Genomic DNA, 23,615 nt, shown 5'->3' with positions numbered 1-23,615 from the left:
TTTACTAACAAGGGGTGTTATTGTACCAAAACTACTAGAAATTATTATCAACAGTTGCAAAATGGGAACTAATTCGCTGTAAAATTGTAAAAATGAAGTCACAAATCTGACTAGATTGTGATTTGAATCGCTGCCAAGTTGTTTTACGTCACAATGCACTGTGCTTTAGGCACTAATTACAATTTCGGCTGAGAGTGCTAAAAAGTCAGCTGAAATGTATTTTCCAAAAAAAAGTGTACACACTATATTCATTGCACACACTATTCATCCACATAGGTATTAATTCAGCATATATCATTGAAATAGAAACTGTCAAAACACGGGCAGAAATCAATTTCGTCTTAGCTCTTGATTAATAGAAAAGTAAATTGAAAAGAAAACCTAACCCATACAAAACATAAAGGAATAAATCAATTTCAAGAAAAACAACTATAATGATAACAACTTAGTAAAGTTTAGTCCAATTTCAAACTGATGTTATACAAGAGGATGCCAGGTCCAGTTAACCCATCACATAGGAAATTAGAAATGATAATTCATAAATGATTAAGAGAAAAAAGGGTTTTAACCATCCCAAACCTTCATCGTAGAGCTTTTAAGGTATAATAATAATAATAATAATAATAATAATGCTTTATGAAGAGAAGGTAGTCCTATTAATACAAGGCATTATTCTTCCCCGGGGCCTTCTGAAATACAAACAATATAGTCCTACACATAACGATACGTACAACCAAAGATAAACATATAAAGATAGATTCCGTGATTATATGTATTACAAAATTGTATTTGGGGGGGGGGGGGGGTTTAACGAAAATGCATCCATATATTTTCAAATACATACACATGTATACAGAACATGTATTTAAAAATAACGACAGCTAATTATGAATGTGTTCATATTTCTTCTAAAAACAGTAAGAGACAGTCTGATTAAAATCAAACCGCTCACTTTGCTCGATATACGGACAGTCGCTGTGTGGGAGCGACTGTCCGTATATCGAGTGAAGTGAGAGGTTTGATTTTAATCAGACTGAGTAAGAGACGGTGATAATTCTATATCAAATGGTACCTCATTAGATACATCTACGCCTGAGTATTGAAGAGCGTTTTTGAAACAAAATTGTTCGATGTTTTGGTAAACAAAGATTATATTTTAATTCGGGACGCATGGAATAGGAATCATGAGTTCGAGAAAAAAATCTCATAGATTTTCAGAGCTCACACCATTAAAAGTTTTTTACAATAGAATACACTTAATTATTTCAAATTTAACCATCTTTAGTCTAACTTTTCAAACAAGGATTTCGATGGCTATGGTCATGATTGATTTAAATACACGTTATTTTTAGATACATGTAGTTTTTGATTGATATTTCTATAATGGTATTGAAAAGAATTTTTGTATGTGTGTATCAACAAATTCTTAAAAATTATCCAAAGGATTTTAATTAACAAGGTATTTTAAACTATTTTTTCTGTATAAGAATTGAGAAAACGTCATCAGACACAGATAAAAATCTTGCACTCGCAAAACATGACAACTTTTCTACTTCATATCACAATTCAAATACACGTCAATTGTAAACAGTGTTTGAATATGATATTTGTATGATGTTATTGAAAAGCATTTTGTGTGTGTGTGTTAATAACTTTTTGAAAATTATCCAAAACATTTTAATTAACAAGGTATATTGAACTATTTTTTTTTTCTGTATAAGAATTGAGAAAACATCATCAGACACAGGTTAAAGACGCAACGTTAAATCTTGCACTCGCAAAACATGCCAACTTTGCTACTTCATATCACAAAAAATATACGTAATACATGGATATAATTACTATATACAGAAAGTACACACCCTATATAGTATTAAGGCATAAAATTACCAACTTCTGAAAATAGGCCAAAATTGACCCTTAGTGTACCTTCTCCTTTGGACTTTCCCGACCCAGTGGTTCTTGAGAAGATTTTTAAAGATTTTACCTATAACTTTATTCTGCACTATTTTAATGTTTTCTTTAACGAGGATTGCAAACAGCCCTAGGGCTAGGAATATGCTCTCTTCTGCACTATGTCAGGAAGCTTTCATTTAAACTTCAGCTTTTCTGGCCCAGTGGTTCTTGAAAAGATTTTTAAATGACCCAACCTATTTTTGCATTTTTGTGATTATCTCCCCTTTGAAGAGGCCATGGACCTTTATTTGAACAAACTTGAATCCCCTTCACCCAAAGATGCTATTAGCCAAGTTTGGGTAAAATTGACCCAGTAGTTCTGGAAAAGAAGTTGAAAATGTTGTGAAAAGTTTACAGACAAATGGACAGACAACGGGTGACCAGAAGAGCTTTCAGCTCAGGTGAGCTAAAAAAATCCAATGTTCCGTTTTTCAAGGGTGGTCAGGATTATGATAATTTCTGTATAAGGAATACATCAATCTAATTAAAATTAGATGTTAGATTTGCTCGCATACTCGCATACATAACCAATTTAATAAAAATTAGATGTTAATTCCGCTCGCCTACGCAAGCAGATCTAACATCTAATTCTAATTAGATTGGGAATACTAAGACTTTTCTGGGACTTTTAAAAGCAGCCAATTTCGAGAAGCGGCCAGTTTTCATTAGGACTGGAATTTAAGAGTTTCACTGAATATGCTTTTGAAATTTTTTACAACTGTGAATGGTTTGATTTTCTTACTGCCATGGTTCCAGAGATATTTCTTGTCTTTTTCTTTTTTCTTTGGACTTTCATTTTCATCTTGACTTGTATCATCATCTGATTTGCATATCAACATCTGCCAAGGAAAAGAGTGATAACAAAAATAACATATCAGTTTTCTGTATCAAATTCATGCCTCCTCATACAACTACTAACTTAACTAATATCTATTATGACTGTACCTTGGAAAGGACTTGTATAGGCTATGCCTGTTTCCTAATTCATTTATGCTTCATACATAAAAAAATATTGTATAAATGAAACATCTATATTACTTTATAATTTTCTTTCTTTACCTGACAGACATCAGCTGTTTTGTAGAAAGTCTTCATATCCACTGTTTTCATTGTTTCAACAATACAAGGTAAATCAACCATCTATAACAGAAACAGCAATAACTACTCCAGTACCTCTACACAAGTTGTCAGTATGGTATATGTAAAATAATGGTATACTACAAAAAATTCCAAGAATTCATTTTAGTCAAGATCTACTTCAATTTAACACAAATCAAAAGCATATTTAATTTCATCTTCATTGAATTACTTTGTAAGAACTTTATTCTTAATGCATGCATTACTTTTCCATGGAAAATTTGATTTCCATATCGAACATTCGCACGTCTGAAATCTGGCTGTGTTTCAATACTCAGTCTGTCCTTCAATGTGTTTGATGATGACTGAACATCTTGTTTAAGTGCCATTGCTGGTCCCTGAAATGAAAAGTGAAACAGTTACTGACGTACAAGGCGACAGATCCTTTATCTCCTCTAAACAAAATATCTCAACAAGTCAAATTGATCATATTTTTAAAGAAGAGATGTTTGTAAAACATGCATGTTGCCTTCATCTACATTATAGTGCATTACACACTGAATAATTTACTTTGGGTAGTGAAAACAAGAGGCCCACAGGCCTTACCGGTCACCTGAGTACTAGTGAAAAAGTATCACTACTCCCAAGGGCCATGAAATCTAAAACAAGATGTGTTCTTAAAACTTCAATGCCCTCAACAGTGCATACACTGATAAAAGGCTTTATATAATATAATAGGTGTATTAATATTAAAAGATATGACTAAATTGGACCCATTATAGGGTCAAAACCCTGGGTTGTGAAATTCACCATTTTTGTACATCCTTTTCTGCTATTCCTAAATATGCATTTAGATTTTATACAGTATCAGCAAACTTACACATAAACACTATATACTAAGTTTGGCCGCACCCTGGAGTCAGAACCCCTACCCCGGGGATCATGAAATTTACAATTTTGGTACCCCTCAGATCCACTATAACTTTATGGAAAATAATTGGATCCTCCTGTCCCGACTAAGAGGGGAGACATACTAGTAACTGTAGCAGCAGCATCTCAGGCTCGTGGAATATAGAATAGAAAATGTTGCGAGTTGCTTAGTAATATTAGTATATGACCCATCATTTGGTATCTGAGTCTGGGAGACAAAGAAGGCCAAATTACATGAAGGAATAGCCAGACTATGATTATGAGAATAAATTTTTATACCACTGCTAAAACAATTGATACTACAATAACTGTACAAATAGATTGCAGATGAAGAATTATATTAAAATCTGACAATATACTATGTTATCTTATTTGAATAACACTAATCATATATGCTTGATAATTTTCTGAATACTCTGGACTGGTAAAGTTTTCTGTGGACAGGTTGAAATTATGCCCTATCAGTCCCACTGGATGGTGACATAAAAAGTTAGTTTCAAGCCCAGCGGTTTTTAGTGCCATCTGTCAGTGTGTGAATATATACAATCAATGAACAATGCAACATACTTCACAGAATTGTTAAAAATTATGTCTTCTGGTTGATTTTAAACCTTTTATTTGAATGATTTTAATAAACAATGCTTACCTATATCATAAGATGGTTTATTTCATGCATTTTGAGTTTGTCCTACTTGAACTATGTCCCTTTACCATCGTTCAAATATGGAAATCATTACCAAATATGGAGACAAGGTCAGGTGATTTTCAGCTGTTACATTCAAATAACTTATCTATATAACTTACAGGCAAAATATATATATAGGTTACGTACTTGAAAGTATTAATAATTGTTTTGAAAAACAGAATAATATAAATAATTGAATGTCTCATGCGAGAAAAATCCGTATTGAGCGAGTAATTTATTGTCTGGTTTGACTTGCAACCGTGACAAAATTGGCAGTTAGGTCTTCAATGTAGTAACTTCGTTATACAGTTAATAAGTGACCCGATACGGAAAAATACATTGTGTGAAAAGAAAACCCGTATCGGGCAGGGCAAATCCGTATCAGGTCACTTAACTGTGTAACTAATAGTATATTTTCTCAATCATATAATCACACCTCGATTGTATCTGTAAATTTGCTAAATACAGATGCTAAATATGACATCACAATCTTTTTACATCAATTGTGTTATAAATTCTTCCATGTTCAATGAATGAATAGGCAGATCAAATGTCTATAAGAGTTGTGCAACAAGATGTTATGATGCTTTGTAAGCTTTTCCTACACATCCAGATATTTCTTTTTTTTTTTACCCTGTTATGGATATAAATACTACTAGCTGCAATAATGTAGCCCTATCCAATTTTTTTTTTATTCTGACGTTTTCGGGATAAGGCTACAATTCCATAGGATCTCCGTAATGGTGCAAAATAATTTTATGAATAACCGATAATAAACTCTGTGTATTAGTCTCAAATGTTGTTTATAACAAAAGGAGTACCAATTTTGTGCTCGGACATGTCTAATAAAGGTGTTTTTCATTAAATATAATGTACAGCATGCAAAATTCTTCGTCTGCTCCGCCATGCTTGTTATCGCGAGATCTCGTAGGTGGATCTAATGAAAAACCTAAACATTGACAATCAGCGCAAAAATGTAGTTACTCGAGTCACTTCGACAAAGAAAGGAAAATCATATTGTTGCAGAAAGAATTTACACTCTAATGTTCGGTTTTTAACTTGATATTAAATTCAAACCTTTTCAATACCGACGAAATAGCTTTCGCCTCCATACTTGTCCATTGATGTAAATACTACCTTATATGGCATATGCAAATGACTTGACAATCGGAAGTTGAAACTTCAGTACATCAAACATGGCGCACAAATATGAATCGAGAAATTGGAATTTATCGAAATTGTTCAAAACGGTAGAATAGAGCCTCACAAATCTTAAGTTGCAGGTTGTAAATTTATATATTGACTAAGAAACACAGGAATATCATTTTATTTACGTAAAGAAAGTCAGGAAATGTTTAGAATGAGCGCAAATGTTGCGGGAGTGAATCACTCCCACATTTGCACCATTACGGAGATCCTAAGAAGTTGTAGCCCTCTCCCTAAAAAAAAAAAAAGAATCAGAGAGGGCTACATTACTGCAGCTAAAATACTACATGTAATTCAATATTTTTTTCTTTACCCTCAAACATGGTCACATCTAATCCGAGATTCCTCTGACTCTTAACCCCGCTTTTATTTTGTGACTTCTGCGGGGGAGAGTCAGAGCGGACTCCATATTGAAAAGTGGGAATTCAGTTACACCAGCTGTTATACATCATGATTAATACGATGCTATCGCCGTTTAAACGATGGAATTTTGTGTTTACATGTGCTGACGTCATGCGCAAAGAAATCAAATGGCGAGGCGGCGACCTAATTCAAGTGATGCTCCATTTGTCGGTGTTAGGGCCGTTTAAACGGCGATAGCATCGTATTAATCATGATGTATTTGTAGAATAATCTTCCGATAACTGAATTCTCACGTCTTGGAAGATAGATCCGCGAAATAAAGTTGTAAGAGGTAGGTAAAGCAGCGACACCAGCTGGTGTCGCTGAATTCCCACTTTTCAATATGGAGTCCGCTCTGACTCTCCCCCGCACATGTCAAATATAAAAGCGGGGGTAAGAGTCAGAGGAATCTCGGATTAGGTCACATCGCAAGACATATCAATGTTTTAAACTGTCACAGTTGCTGATTAAAAAGAAATAAACGAAGTTGGAAACACTTTTTCTGGATTTTGTTCTTCTACCTAGTAAATTTTTAATCTGTCCGGTAGTTTTACTAAATTCTACTGACATGATGACTACTGTCATTTTTACACTCTTGATCTCTCAGGATTAATTTCTGATGTCCGGAGTAGTTTGATTCTTGTCCGGAGTAGTTTGATCCCTGAAGTTTGACCTTGTGACCCATTATACAAAGCCGGATATGTTGAAAAGCTAAGGGTTCTAAAAATATTTATATTGAGTGGACAACACTGGGTCATGCATAGACTATCATTCTGCGAGTGTGACTCCACTGTCACTGTCATTAGGGAAGTATATATGTCTCTTCTAAAACACTTAATTTCTATTTTATGTATAGCAACAATATACATACTGGAGGTAATCGCAATATAAATTGTTGTTCAAGATCAAACAGTGGCTCACTGGTAGGTTCTTTCTTTTTAGACGACATTTTTGCCTAAGTCAAGCTAGCGGACAATAAGCTAGCGGCCAATAAGGATTTTCCCTAATATTTATCGCTTAGAAAATGTACGTATAACGAACCCGACAAAAAAGTACTCTCAATATACGGCGCCTAGCGCCTAAACTAGGACATGTGTCACTCAGGTGACCACAGGGCATTTTAGGGCATTGACCCCTCTAATAGATTCTGACCCCAAAAGGGTAAGTATAGGCACCGATTTGGGGCACGGCGGCGCCAAATATACCCTATTTTTACTATCTAACTATATGCGATAGGGGTCTAGGTACGGCGCCTAGCGCCTAAACTAGGACTTGTGCCACTTAGGTGACCACAGGGCATTTTAGGGCATTGACCCCTCTAATAGATTCTGACCCCAAAAGGGTAAGTATAGGCACCGATTTGGGGCACGGCGGCGCCAAACATACCCTATTTTTACTATCTAACTATATGCGGTAGGGGTCTAGGTACGGCGCCTAGCGCCTAAACTAGGACTTGTGCCACTTAGGTGACCACAGGGCATTTTAGGGCATTGACCCCTCTAATAGATTCTGACCCCAAAAGGGTAAGTATAGGCACCGATTTGGGGCACGGCGGCGCCAAACATACCCTATCTAACTATATGCGATAGAGGTCTAGGTACGGCGCCTAGCGCCTAAACTAGGACTTGTGCCACTTAGGTGACCACAGGGCATTTTAGGGCATTGACCCCTCTAATAGATTCTGACCCCAAAAGGGTAAGTATAGGCACCGATTTGGGGCACGGCGGCGCCAAACATACCCTATCTAACTATATGCGATAGAGGTCTAGGTACGGCGCCTAGCGCCTAAACTAGGACTTGTGCCACTTAGGTGACCACAGGGCATTTTAGGGCATTGACCCCTCTAATAGATTCTGACCCCAAAAGGGTAAGTATAGGCACCGATTTGGGGCACGGCGGCGCCAAATATACCCTATTTTTACTATCTAACTATATGCGGTAGGGGTCTAGGTACGGCGCCTAGCGCCTAAACTAGGACTTGTGCCACTTAGGTGACCACAGGGCATTTTAGGGCATTGACCCCTCTAATAGATTCTGACCCCAAAAGGGTAAGTATAGGCACCGATTTGGGGCACGGCGGCGCCAAACATACCCTATCTAACTATATGCGATAGAGGTCTAGGTACGGCGCCTAGCGCCTAAACTAGGACTTGTGCCACTTAGGTGACCACAGGGCATTTTAGGGCATTGACCCCTCTAATAGATTCTGACCCCAAAAGGGTAAGTATAGGCACCGATTTGGGGCACGGCGGCGCCAAACATACCCTATCTAACTATATGCGATAGAGGTCTAGGTACGGCGCCTAGCGCCTAAACTAGGACTTGTGCCACTTAGGTGACCACAGGGCATTTTAGGGCATTGACCCCTCTAATAGATTCTGACCCCAAAAGGGTAAGTATAGGCACCGATTTGGGGCACGGCGGCGCCAAACATACCCTATCTAACTATATGCGATAGAGGTCTAGGTACGGCGCCTAGCGCCTAAACTAGGACTTGTGCCACTTAGGTGACCACAGGGCATTTTAGGGCATTGACCCCTCTAATAGATTCTGACCCCAAAAGGGTAAGTATAGGCACCGATTTGGGGCACGGCGGCGCCAAATATACCCTATTTTTACTATCTAACTATATGCGGTAGGGGTCTAGGTACGGCGCCTAGCGCCTAAACTAGGACTTGTGCCACTTAGGTGACCACAGGGCATTTTAGGGCATTGACCCCTCTAATAGATTCTGACCCCAAAAGGGTAAGTATAGGCACCGATTTGGGGCACGGCGGCGCCAAACATACCCTATCTAACTATATGCGATAGAGGTCTAGGTACGGCGCCTAGCGCCTAAACTAGGACTTGTGCCACTTAGGTGACCACAGGGCATTTTAGGGCATTGACCCCTCTAATAGATTCTGACCCCAAAAGGGTAAGTATAGGCACCGATTTGGGGCACGGCGGCGCCAAACATACCCTATTTTTACTATCTAACTATATGCGGTAGGGGTCTAGGTACGGCGCCTAGCGCCTAAACTAGGACTTGTGCCACTTAGGTGACCACAGGGCATTTTAGGGCATTGACCCCTCTAATAGATTCTGACCCCAAAAGGGTAAGTATAGGCACCGATTTGGGGCACGGCGGCGCCAAACATACCCTATCTAACTATATGCGATAGAGGTCTAGGTACGGCGCCTAGCGCCTAAACTAGGACTTGTGCCACTTAGGTGACCACAGGGCATTTTAGGGCATTGACCCCTCTAATAGATTCTGACCCCAAAAGGGTAAGTATAGGCACCGATTTGGGGCACGGCGGCGCCAAACATACCCTATCTAACTATATGCGATAGAGGTCTAGGTACGGCGCCTAGCGCCTAAACTAGGACTTGTGCCACTTAGGTGACCACAGGGCATTTTAGGGCATTGACCCCTCTAATAGATTCTGACCCCAAAAGGGTAAGTATAGGCACCGATTTGGGGCACGGCGGCGCCAAACATACCCTATCTAACTATATGCGATAGAGGTCTAGGTACGGCGCCTAGCGCCTAAACTAGGACTTGTGCCACTTAGGTGACCACAGGGCATTTTAGGGCATTGACCCCTCTAATAGATTCTGACCCCAAAAGGGTAAGTATAGGCACCGATTTGGGGCACGGCGGCGCCAAATATACCCTATTTTTACTATCTAACTATATGCGGTAGGGGTCTAGGTACGGCGCCTAGCGCCTAAACTAGGACTTGTGCCACTTAGGTGACCACAGGGCATTTTAGGGCATTGACCCCTCTAATAGATTCTGACCCCAAAAGGGTAAGTATAGGCACCGATTTGGGGCACGGCGGCGCCAAACATACCCTATCTAACTATATGCGATAGAGGTCTAGGTACGGCGCCTAGCGCCTAAACTAGGACTTGTGCCACTTAGGTGACCACAGGGCATTTTAGGGCATTGACCCCTCTAATAGATTCTGACCCCAAAAGGGTAAGTATAGGCACCGATTTGGGGCACGGCGGCGCCAAACATACCCTATCTAACTATATGCGATAGAGGTCTAGGTACGGCGCCTAGCGCCTAAACTAGGACTTGTGCCACTTAGGTGACCACAGGGCATTTTAGGGCATTGACCCCTCTAATAGATTCTGACCCCAAAAGGGTAAGTATAGGCACCGATTTGGGGCACGGCGGCGCCAAACATACCCTATCTAACTATATGCGATAGAGGTCTAGGTACGGCGCCTAGCGCCTAAACTAGGACTTGTGCCACTTAGGTGACCACAGGGCATTTTAGGGCATTGACCCCTCTAATAGATTCTGACCCCAAAAGGGTAAGTATAGGCACCGATTTGGGGCACGGCGGCGCCAAATATACCCTATTTTTACTATCTAACTATATGCGGTAGGGGTCTAGGTACGGCGCCTAGCGCCTAAACTAGGACTTGTGCCACTTAGGTGACCACAGGGCATTTTAGGGCATTGACCCCTCTAATAGATTCTGACCCCAAAAGGGTAAGTATAGGCACCGATTTGGGGCACGGCGGCGCCAAACATACCCTATCTAACTATATGCGATAGAGGTCTAGGTACGGCGCCTAGCGCCTAAACTAGGACTTGTGCCACTTAGGTGACCACAGGGCATTTTAGGGCATTGACCCCTCTAATAGATTCTGACCCCAAAAGGGTAAGTATAGGCACCGATTTGGGGCACGGCGGCGCCAAACATACCCTATCTAACTATATGCGATAGAGGTCTAGGTACGGCGCCTAGCGCCTAAACTAGGACTTGTGCCACTTAGGTGACCACAGGGCATTTTAGGGCATTGACCCCTCTAATAGATTCTGACCCCAAAAGGGTAAGTATAGGCACCGATTTGGGGCACGGCGGCGCCAAACATACCCTATTTTTACTATCTAACTATATGCGGTAGGGGTCTAGGTACGGCGCCTAGCGCCTAAACTAGGACTTGTGCCACTTAGGTATACTTGACACGTTTCCCTAAATTATTTCATAAATTTTTACACATGTAATATCCCTTCAAATATGAGATATTTTTATTTTTTGAGAAAGTTGACCGGGTCTATAGTGCGAAACTATCCCTTTCACACCGTGCCAAATCTGATGTACATTAATTCGTACGAATATTTGTCGTGTATCAATGAATACTCGATAGACCAGTGTTTGATGTTTGAAATGAAATGGGCCCTGTTTGAGGACCCACGTGGTTGGCGCAGACACGTGTCTTTGTTATGACTTACGTTAAAATCATAAATATGTTCAATTATACAATGAGAGAAAAATTAATCAGGTCTAATAATGTAAAATAAATTTGGATTTTTTCAGTAATGCCGTATTAATTCTATGTATAAACACCAAAGTAGTTTTATGCAAAGTACCACGTTTTACAATCACTTTATTAGCATGACCAGGGGTGGATCCAGAAATTGGGGTTAGAAGGCGCAACTTCATGATGCAGGGGTCGGGGGGGGGGGGGAGGGGGGTGCACCTTGAGACCCCCAGTGGGTCCAGGGCTAAGCCCTGGTGGAGGCTCCCGGAACCTCCTAGATTTTACGGATTTTACAGATTTTATTGGGCTTCAAATATGTCTTCTATGTGGAAATGTTTACTATTTTCTGTCATTTTTGATATCAACAAAATGACGCAAATTTTAAGGGGTTTTGGAAAAAATGTAAGTTCTCCCAATAAAAGTAATTCAATAAATCAAAAGATTTTGTCATTTATTGCTCTGAGAGAGGAATGAATTATTGCTTTTTTTATCGTTTATATTTTTCTAAACAAGAGACCACGATTTACCTTAAATCCGCCACTAATGACCCCCTCCCCAACGTACTAGATTGTTATTTCTAAATCATTGGAGGATGTTCTATTTCAGAACGGAATTGTTTAAATTCTTGATACTCCATTTGAAAATTTAGCAGAACGTAGTATTCATCATTCCACGGAATTTTGTGACGTGCACTTCCAGCATATGTAGATATTGATATAAAAATAACAGATTTATATGAAGTAAACCTAATTATAAGTAAATTTTGAAAGATGATGGACATAATGTATTTAGATATGTATTTAGGAATTTCATCGCACAATATTCGGTTTTTTTTTCAATGCTGCTGTTCTATGGAGCGCCAAATTAATTGAAGATATCTTATTCAATTATTGCTCTCTTTAATTGAATTAATGCGCGCATTAAATCAATTATTGCTTTCATCAAATGAATTAATGCACGCTTCAATTCAATTATTGCTCTCCTCAAATGAATTAATGCGCGCATCCACTGAATTAATGAGAGCAATAATTGATTTAATGTGCACATTAATTCAATTATTGCTCTCTTCAATTCAATTGATGCGCGCGTCAATGCAATTGAATTAATAAGAGCAATAATGGAATTCAATTATTGTTCTCTTCAATTCAATTGATGAGGGCATCAATTTCGTAGAAATATTGCTCGCAATAATTAATTTAGAGCTCGATATAAATAATTTGATGATCTCTTTAATTCAATTGAAGATATCTTTAATTATTTACAATGCTTTTGTACAAGGAATTAATGCGCGCATCAATTCTTTAAAAGAGAGCAACGATTCAATTAAAGAGATCATTAATTCAATTTTGGATATGTTGAGTTGAAGATATCTTTAATTATATAGTTGCTCTCTCTAAAAGAATTATTGCTCTCTTCAAATAAATTAAAGATATTAATTCAATTGAAGAGAGCCATATTAGAATTAATGCGCGCATTAAATCAATTATTGCTCTTATCAAATGATTTAATGCGCACAATATATCAATTATTGCTCTCTTCAATGAAATTGTAGCGCATCAATTCAATTGTCGATAGCATTAATTCATTTGAAGAGATCATTAATTAAATCAAAGTGCGCATCAATTCAGCTGAAGAATTATTGCTATCATCAATTCAATTAATGCGAGCAATAATTCAGAATTGAAGATATCATTAATTATTTGAAGAGATCTTTTAATTAAATTGTTGCGCGCATCAAATGAATTGATGATATCTTCAAATAATTGAAGATATCTTCCATTATTTCAGTTTATGTTAATATGGCGCTCCATACTGTTCAGACCTATCAATATCAAAAGAGTAGTGTGACTCATGTCATATTAATAAATGTTATATCAGCAAAACTATGCCAGTAAACACGCTCAAAATCAACGTTATTTTCTATAAAGGATACTGACACAAATATTTGCAAGGTTTGAAAATTTAGGAAATTGTAAAACATTTATTTCAATTTCAAAACATTATTGTATGTCACTTTGCAATTATTAAGAGATAAGTATATTTTAATAAAAGTAAATGAAAAGTTAACCAGAGGATTCTTAAGAGCTACTTACTCAGACCTACATTTTTGCAGTTACTCCCCTTACACCGGAAGTTGGTGGCGCGCTTACCATTGCGGTCCTAAATAGTAAAGCTTACGTTACCAAATTCTTCATTATGCTTAGTTTTAACAGGTTGTATTATATCTATGATAAAAACAAGGTTTACTTTCTCCATTTTTATGGAGAAAACTTTTGAAAATGTGCACTTCGTATCACTCAATCACTGCCACGCAGGAGCGTAACTTCAATTGATGATGATGATGATGACGATGATGATAATTATATATATATATATATATATATATATATATATATATATATATATATATATATTCTACATGGCATCAAGATGATAGAAAATTATAGGAACATGTCTGAATTACTTCAGTGTACATTTCAGATATGATAGATTATTTTTGTTGGCTTTCATATGAAACTGGAGAAGGGTCCATTAACCCCTTACGTGGCAGATACGCAATTTTACGCATCTCTGATAGAGTATGTGGAAGATTTATTTAAAGTCTAAAATTAAGGGTTCTCGGAGATGGTCCCCCGAAACACCCCTCCCGCACCTAACCCTCGCCACCTTCGGCGCTTCAGTGAAACTTTCGGTTCTACACATTTTAACAGTCCTAGCTACGACTCGGCTGAAGTTAGCAGCCACAAACCAGCATCCAATAAGACCATAAAAGCTATCAGCCAATAAGAAAGTTCAACAAAGTACTTCGAGTACTCAGACGGAATACTAAAAGGTAACACATCATAAATCAGAATTGATAATTTTTCAAACAATTAATTAACAAATTTTTAATTACCAAGTTTCATACTTGAAGGCTATTGAGCTCACCTGAAAGTTCCTGACGTTACATCACATGAACGTTAATAAGAAAATAATGATTGAAGAGTCCACAAAAGGAGTATGCAGACAAGGAAGTGGACCCCTACGACTATCATTTTTCGCCCTCGGTTTGGGGTTGTAGGGGTACCTCCTGGGGCCACCAAACGGTGAGACCACTTAAGACCTCTCTAATAAATGACTATATGGTGTTGGAATAAAACAAAAATGACAAAAGACTAGAGAACAATGAAGTCAAACATATAGAACCTTTAAAAGGGGTCACATAGGCCTCTGAGGGTAAATAATCTCACCTTAAAGTTCCTAGTTTTACTTTATGTAGGGTCTTAATGATGGCTAATAACAACTTAATCTTTGAAGAGTCCACAAAAAGATTATGCAGACAAGAAAGGGAACCCCTCCCCTAGGCTATTATCTTCCACCCTCAGTTTGGGGCGGTAGGGGTACCACCTTGGTCCTACCAGGAGCAGGGCCCCTATTCAGACTTCCCTAATAATTGAATATTGGGCGATTAAAGAATAGAAAGCTGATAGACGGGTAGAAAACAACAGTCAAACATATAGAACGCTTAAAAGGGTCACATAGGGTATAAAGTACAATTGAGCTCACCTGAAAGTTCCTAATTTTACGTCATGTAGGGTCATAATGAAGGTTAATAACAACTTAATGTTTGAAGAGTCCGCTAAAAGGGTATACAGGCAAGAAAAGGGACCCCCTGGGGTAACATTTTCCGCCCTCAATTTGGGGCTGTTGGGGTCGTACCATGTGCCTTCCGAGTCTCGGTCCATTTTCAGACCTCTTTAATCATTGACTGTGGTGTACTTTATCGACGCCAAACTCCAGGCCATGGACGTATATCTATGGGTGATTGCAAAGTTGTAGTTTCCATGCAGTGCGCTGGTCCGCCGCATAATCCAGGAATTGAAACTTAATTGTACAGATTCTACATGTAGTAACAAAGAAAGAGATCGACGGGTATATCGAATAATGAAACTGTTGGCATGTATTCTATATACACTGAATTTACATTTGTTTAAAACAAGTAAAGAATTACCCATAATTCTCAATAAAACCAATTAAATAAAGACTAAGAGGAATACATTCTCAAAAATGAAATATGAACAACCAGAAACTTCTTTAGGTCATAGAGATAATTTCCATAAAAATTATTGAAATAATGTATATTTGGAGCCTCCGTGCCCCAAAATGGTGCCTCTATTAACCTTTTGAGGTAAGTTCCTATTAAAAAGGCCAATACCCTGAATGCCCTGTGGTCATCTGAGTGGCACAAGTCCTAGTTTGGGCGCTAGGCTCCCAACTTAAAGCTCTATCGTATTGTTTGAAAGTGCACAATAACTTGTTTCAATCCCTCATATCTAGTAAATGGAATCTGAATTGAGTAATCATTTGTGATACTCTGGTAGCTGATAAATTGCCTTTTGTATCTAATAAATCATGTACATGTATTTTATGAAACCCTTTGTCATATCTTGTGGAATCTTTGTGAGAATGTCAACAAATCAACTGAATATGAACGATACAACACTGGCATCCTCATTGCATTTCACAAGCTAACATGCAGAACACAATGCTTTTTCCATACAATGTCATATTTATTATCAAAATGAATACTCATTGTATCTGAAATACACGAGGAAATTTAATGAAGAACTTAATAATATTAAATGATACAGTTTTTCTCCTTTACGCCATTCGAGTAAATTTTGACTTAGTTAATTAACTACCTTAGCAATACAACGACGTCAAAATGACGTTACAATGTAAATGCATTCATTTCATTGCTATATTTAGAAGCCCGTAGAAAGAAAGCGCGTAGAGGAAATTGGATAAAATTAATTGTTTTAGAAAGCAGATTTTGAAGCCTTTTGACCCCCAAAAGATTTTAAATTTTGGAAACAGGGCCATTTTTCATGATTTCTGGCTTTAGTTTTTATAAGTTGCTATATCCACTGTAAACTTGGTTTGGGAATTTTGATAGAAATAAACTTTTCACCATTGTAATTTATCCTATGGGAGAAATATATCTTTTTGACCATTGGGTTATTTCTTACTAAATAGCTGTAAGCCTGTTATCAAAATTAAGCTTTATTATACCTCGAACTGTGAATGGTTCTCTTCTCTATTGTAATCCAGTATGACTACAGAAAGTATCTTCAGTATTAATTATAGAGCCAATCCAAACAGATTTGGTTTTGGAAATATTGGGTTTTAAACCTGAAAATTTAGAAAATTGAAATAGTAGATCAAGAGCACTTTTTAGACTTTTTTCTAATCCATCCAAAAATAAAACTGTGTCATTTGCATATTGTATTAAACAAATTCTTTCTTTATTTTAATGCCCCTGATATTTTTGTTTTGTAGTATCATATGGCCTAAATTTCGACACAAAGGTTGAATAAATAAGGAGATATTGAATCACCTTGACGACAACCGCTGCCAATTTTAAAGAATTATGAAAAAACACCGTTTTGAATAACACATAATTTAGCTTTATTGTATAACACTGATACCCATTTGATAAGATCACGGCCAAAATTTTAAAAACAATATGGTTTTGTACATAAAAAAAAAATATATTTACGGTGCCTTTGCTTACCCTTTTCAGGTCAGATCATATTAGGGAGTTGAATACCTAAATTGGGCTGTAATCACATGTGTGGCACAAGTCCAAGTTTAGGCGGTTCATCTAGGCACCCTAACTAAACCTCTATTGCATAGAGTCATATAGTGCAAATAGGATATATTTGGCGTCTCCCTACCCCAAAATGGTGCCAATACTTACCCTTTTGAGGCCAGATCCTATTAGAGGGGTCAAAGCCCTAAAACACCCTGTGGTCACTTGAGTGGCACAAGTCCTAGTCCTAGATCCCTATCGCATATAGTTAAAGAGTAAAAATAGGGTATATTTGGCGCCGCCGTGCCCCAAATCGGTGACTATACTTACCCTTTTGGGGTCAGAATCTATTAGAGGGGTCAATACCCTAAAATGCCCTGTGGTCGCCTAAGTGGCACAAGTCCTAGTTTAGGCGCTAGGCGCCGTACCTAGACCCCTACCGCATATAGTTAGATAGTAAAAATAGGGTATATTTGGCGCCGCCGTGCCCCAAATCGGTGACTATACTTACCCTTTTGGGGTCAGAATCTATTAGAGGGGTCAATGCCCTAAAATGCCCTGTGGTCACCTAAGTGGCACAAGTCCTAGTTTAGGCGCTAGGCGCCGTACCTAGACTCCTACCGCATATAGTTAGATAGGGTATATTTGGCGACGTCGTGCCCCAAATCGGTGCCTATACTTACCCTTTTGGGGTCAGAATCTATTGAGGGGTCAATGCCCTAAAATGCCCTGTGGTCACCCAAGTGGCACAAGTCCTAGTTTAGGCGCTAGGCGCCGTACCTAGACCCCTACCGCATATAGTTAGATAGGGTATATTTGGCGCCGCCGTGCCCCAAATCGGTGCCTATACTTACCCTTTTGGGGTCAGAATCTATTAGAGGGGTCAATACCCTAAAATGCCCTGTGGTCACCTAAGTGACACAAGTCCTAGTTTAGGCGCTAGGCGCCGTACCTAGACCCCTACCGCATATAGTTAGATAGTAAAAATAGGGTATATTTGGCGCCGCCGTGCCCCAAATCGGTGACTATACTTACCCTTTTGGGGTCAGAATCTATTAGAGGGGTCAATGTCCTAAAATGCCCTGTGGTCACCTAAGTGGCACAAGTCCTAGTTTAGGCGCTAGGCGCCGTATCTAGACCCCTACCGCATATAGTTAGATAGTAAAAATAGGGTATATTTGGCGCCGCCGTGCCCCAAATCGGTGCCTATACTTACCCTTTTGGGGTCAGAATCTATTAGAGGGGTCAATGCCCTAAAATGCCCTGTGGTCACCTAAGTGGCACAAGTCCTAGTTTAGGCGCTAGGCGCCGTACCTAGACCCCTACCGCATATAGTTAGATATGGTATATTTGGCGCCGCCGTGCCCCAAATCGGTGACTATACTTAGCCTTTTGGGGTCAGAATCTATTAGAGGGGTCAATGCCCTAAAATGCCCTGTGGTCACCTAAGTGGCACAAGTCCTAGTTTAGGCGCTAGGCGCCGTACCGAGACCCCTACCGCATATAGTTAGATAGGGTATATTTGGCGCCGCCGTGCCCCAAATCGGTGCCTATACTTACCCTTTTGGGGTCAGAATCTATTAGAGGGGTCAATGCCCTAAAATGCCCTGTGGTCACCTAAGTGGCACAAGTCCTAGTTTAGGCGCTAGGCGCCGTACCTAGACCCCTACCGCATATAGTTAGATAGTAAAAATAGGGTATATTTGGCGCCGCCGTGCCCCAAATCGGTGCCTATACTTACCCTTTTGGGGTCAGAATCTATTAGAGGGGTCAATGCCCTAAAATGCCCTGTGGTCACCTAAGTGGCACAAGTTCTAGTTTAGGCGCTAGGCGCCGTACCTAGACCCCTACCGCATATAGTTAGATAGGGTATATTTGGCGCCGCCGTGCCCCAAATCGGTGCCTATACTTACCCTTTTGGGGTCAGAATCTATTAAAGGGGTCAATGCCCTAAAATGCCCTGTGGTCACCTAAGTGGCACAAGTCCTAGTTTAGGCGCTAGGCGCCGTACCTAGACTCCTACCGCATATAGTTAGATAGTAAAAATAGGGTATATTTGGCGCCGCCGTGCCCCAAATCGGTGCCTATACTTACCCTTTTGGGGTCAGAATCTATTAGAAGGGTCAATACCCTAAAATGCCCTGTGGTCACCTAAGTGGTACAAGTCCTAGTTTAGGCGCTAGGCGCCGTACCTAGACTCCTACCGCATATAGTTAGATAGGGTATATTTGGCGCTGCCGTGACCCTAATCGGTGCCTATACTTACCCTTTTGGGGTCAGAATCTATTAGAGGGGTCAATGCCCTAAAATGCCCTGTGGTCACCTAAGTGGCACAAGTCCTAGTTTAGGCGCTAGGCGCCGTACCTAGACCCCTACCGCATATAGTTAGATAGTAAAAATAGGGTATATTTGACGCCGCCGTGCCCCAAATCGGTGCCTATACTTACCCTTTTGGGGTCAGAATCTATTAGAGGGGTCAATGCCCTAAAATGCCCTGTGGTCACCTAAGTGGCACAAGTCCTAGTTTAGGCGCTAGGCGCCGTACCGAGACCCCTACCGCATACAGTTAGATAGGGTATATTTGGCGCCGCCGTGCCCCAAATCGGTGCCTATACTTACCCTTTTGGGGTCAGAATCTATTAGAGGGGTCAATGCCCTAAAATGCCCTGTGGTCACCTAAGTGGCACAAGTCCTAGTTTAGGCGCTAGGCGCCGTACCGAGACCCCTACCGCATATAGTTAGATAGTAAAAATAGGTTATAATTGGCGCCGACGTGCCCCAAATCGGTGCCTATACTTACCCTTTTGGGGTCAGAATCTATTAGAGGGGTCAATGCCCTAAAATGCCCTGTGGTCACCTAAGTGGCACAAGTCCTAGTTTAGGCGCTAGGCGCCGTACCGAGACCCCTACCGCATATAGTTAGATAGGGTATATTTGGCGCCGCCGTGCCCCAAATCGGTGCCTATACTTACCCTTTTGGGGTCAGAATCTATTAGAGGGGTCAATGCCCTAAAATGCCCTGTGGTCACCTAAGTGGCACAAGTCCTAGTTTAGGCGCTAGGCGCCGTACCGAGACCCCTACCGCATATAGTTAGATAGTAAAAATAGGTTATAATTGGCGCCGACGTGCCCCAAATCGGTGCCTATACTTACCCTTTTGGGGTCAGAATCTATTAGAGGGGTCAATGCCCTAAAATGTCCTGTGGTCACCTGAGTGACACATGCCCTAGTTTAGGCGCTAGGCGCCGTATATTGAGAGTACTTTTTTGTCGGGTTCGTTATACGTACATTTTCTAAGCGATAAATATTAGGAAAAATCCTTATTGGCCGCTAGCTTATTGTCCGCTAGCTTGACTTTAGTGACATTTTTAATAAACCGGACATCAGAAAACTGCTATAAGATTCGGAGGTATCCAAAACTAAAATCCGGAAAGAAAAGAGTTAAAATAACTTATCGGTGCTACCATTTGGGCGAGCGCAGCAAGATACATGTATACACACCAATCTAGTGAAAATATATATGTTAGACACACTCCTTGCAACAGTGTACCTCAATTTGACAGGAATGGGGGGACTTTGAAATTAGATTTCAATGATAAAATTTTATCATACCGTGGTCTAAAAGGCCATCTTTAACGCTTACAAGAAACGTGAAACGATTTCAAAAATCGACATTGAAGTGAGATAGACAGGAAATCCACACATTTCGGAGAAACTATATCGCAAAAAAATCAGAAAGAGTTGGGGGTAATAGAATATAAAGACAATCAAGTAAAACATGTTTTTCATCTTCACCACTGGTCTTACAATGGCAACAAAGTCTGTTTTCTCTAGGAATGACAGGATTACACTATCTACCTGCTTCTATATATAACTGGTGTGCATTTATTCTTAGTTTTGTCAGATAAGAGTACAGGTTCCTGTGAATTGGAAGACACAAATATGGTTGTATCTATAGGGTGTTTGTTTTTTTATGTCTTCATAATGTTAGATAATGTATACTATAAACTGAGAGTTTTCCACATTGAGTGTTATTTATATGTTATAATTCTTCAAAGGTTTTATTTATAAAGAAACCCTGAAATTTAGAACCAAATAGTTTATTTGCTGTATCGAAATTAATATTCATATTTTTTTTTTTTTTTTTTTTTTTTTTTTTTGTAATTGTTTTATAAAGCTTTGTCAATATCTTATATTTTCATTGGCCAACTTTGTATTTTCCAAGAATGCATTTTTTAAAAACAAATTTGTAAGATTGTAAAAATATGCCAAGATATTTGTACTTATCTATGATATGTAAAATAGAATTGTTTTAATAAAATCCGTAACAATTCTTAATCTTCCTTGTTAAACAGATTCTGATAATAAAACAAGATCATCAGCAAACATAGGTGATTAAAAGTTATATCACCTAAAGATACAAGATTGATAATTACCTGATCAAAATAAGTTTCAAAGTCATCAACAAAAATCTTAAATAAAGTGGGAATTAAATCATCTCCTTGTTTAACTCCTACATATGTATTTCAAAAGTCACTACGTACATTTCTTTGTCTTACAGCACATTTTTGTAGAATACACCTGTTTTATGATATTGTAAAATAAAATGCCACCAATTCCCTTTTTTTTTTTTTTAAATCAATTAATTAAGAAAAGTGCCGGTCTCCACGCAGCTTTTGAAAAATCAACATTTTAAAGCATACAAAAAGTTCCTTCTTTTCTTTGAAAATATATTTATTCAAGAAGGTTTTTAAGATGGAGATGTTATCTTTTGTACGGTATCCTTTCCTAAATCCTGCTTGGGAATGATCCTTCAGATTCTAATTACATGTTGTAAGTAGTCTATAAAAAGGTTTATCAAGACAGCTTGTTACACTTAACCCTCTGTATAGTTATTACAATTTCCTGTATCCCCAGATTTATACAATATTGTGCTTGATGAAGAGATTCCAGGATTCTGGCATTTTACCCGTCTGGGGAATTTTGTTGAAAAGTTTAACTATTATAACCAGAAGTACATCAGCACTAATCTTAATGAATTCATTAAGAACAATGTCTACACCAGGACATGGGGGGTTTAATTATTTAATACTCAAATTGATAATCTTTTTCTTTCGCCTGCAGATATTCAAATTGTCAAAATAGTGACTGAACTAACTAATGATATGGAGGTGGTTTAATATTTATGGGACAATTCTGACTGTACTTTTGGTGTTGCATTACAGTCCGGATAGCATATCAGCCTGATTATGTTGTCCATCGTCTGATTCCTTAATTAATAGATCAAAATTAAGGATAACAGAATAAGCACATTGTCGGGGAAAAAAAAGGGCAGCCCCCTCATCCTCTCTTGCTACGTGCTTGACATGTTTTTGAGTACTTTTAGTAAAGTTGATTTATACACGAAGATGAATTTTCAAAAGATTGAATCACTCCATCTTCGCTATTATGGGGAGCGGAGTGGACCGAAAACCCTTGACTAGTGAAGATGGAATCGCTCGCGTACTCTAGAAAACAGATTTCAACAGAAAAATCACATCAGAGAGATGGATTCGGTATAAATAACATTTTCCGTTCATAGAGACCTGATGTAATATTTTTCTCCACCGAAAATATTGATAAAAAGTAATATTCAAAGACAAAAAATATAGATATATAACAAATGACTTAGAATTTTGTACAGTCATATAATTTGTCAATAATTACACTTAATTTCTACAAAAATTCTAGCTGGCTCTAAATTACAATAAGAAATAGTAAATCCTCTAATTAACGCAATGTTGTGCGCCCCCTGTATTCAGGTATACGGCGCGGATTTAAGAAGTCTGAATTTAATTAGATTGATCCCACTCGCCACCGGCATGACTTTGCATACCCAACACTCTTAACATACATGTAAAATGGTAATCCAAATATCGCAGGGGATAATGAGGACGACATATCTGTGGCAGGGAGGATATCTTCAATTATTTGAAGATATCATTAATTCATTTGATGCGCGCAACAATTCAATAAAAAATGTCTTCAAATAATTAATGATATCTTCAATTCTGAATTATCGCGCGCATTAATTGAATTGATGACAGCATTAATTCTTCAGCTGAATTGATGCGCGCTTTAATTCAATTAATGATATCTTCAAATGAATTAATGATATCAACAATGGAATTGATGCGTGCTACAATTCAATTGAAGAGAGCAATAATTGATATAATGCGCGCATTAAATCAATTCATGAGAGCAATAATTGAATTGATGCGCGCATTAAATCAATTATTGCTCTCATCAAATGAATGAATAAATTAATTAATTAATGCGCGCATTAATTCAATTATTGCTCTCTTCAATGAACTAATGATCTCTTTAATTGAATTGTTGCTCTCTTTAAAAGAATTGATGTGCGCATTAATTCCCTATACAAAAGCATTGTAAATAATTAAAGATATCTTCAATTTAATTAAAGAGATCTTCAAATTATTTATACCGAGCTCTAAATTAATTATTGCAAGCAATATTTCT

General features: G+C 38.4%; 1 protein-coding gene across 3 annotated transcripts in view; it reads right to left on the bottom strand.

Annotated features, from left to right (window-relative positions):
* Positions 1-20,482, bottom strand: part of LOC125679255 (transcription initiation factor TFIID subunit 7-like) — a 42,529-nt gene extending 22,047 nt beyond the window's left edge. For all 3 annotated transcript variants that reach the window (XM_056154498.1, XM_056154499.1, XM_056154497.1), the window contains exons 1-5: positions 20,467-20,482; positions 7,128-7,209; positions 3,300-3,431; positions 3,016-3,096; positions 2,699-2,795 (exon numbers count right to left, since the gene is read on the bottom strand). In XM_056154498.1, coding sequence (XP_056010473.1) covers positions 2,699-2,795; positions 3,016-3,096; positions 3,300-3,431; positions 7,128-7,209; positions 20,467-20,480 — 406 coding nt within the window. In that variant the 5' untranslated portion in view covers positions 20,481-20,482. The remainder of the gene's footprint in view (positions 1-2,698; positions 2,796-3,015; positions 3,097-3,299; positions 3,432-7,127; positions 7,210-20,466) is intronic.
* Between the last annotated feature and the right edge of the window lie 3,133 nt (positions 20,483-23,615).

Source organism: Ostrea edulis, chromosome 2 (assembly GCF_947568905.1).
Source record: "Ostrea edulis chromosome 2, xbOstEdul1.1, whole genome shotgun sequence".
In the NCBI taxonomy this organism is placed as follows: Eukaryota; Metazoa; Mollusca; class Bivalvia; order Ostreida; family Ostreidae; genus Ostrea; species Ostrea edulis.
Note: the sequence above shows the minus strand (reverse complement) of the source record. Positions and strands in the feature narration are given on the sequence as shown.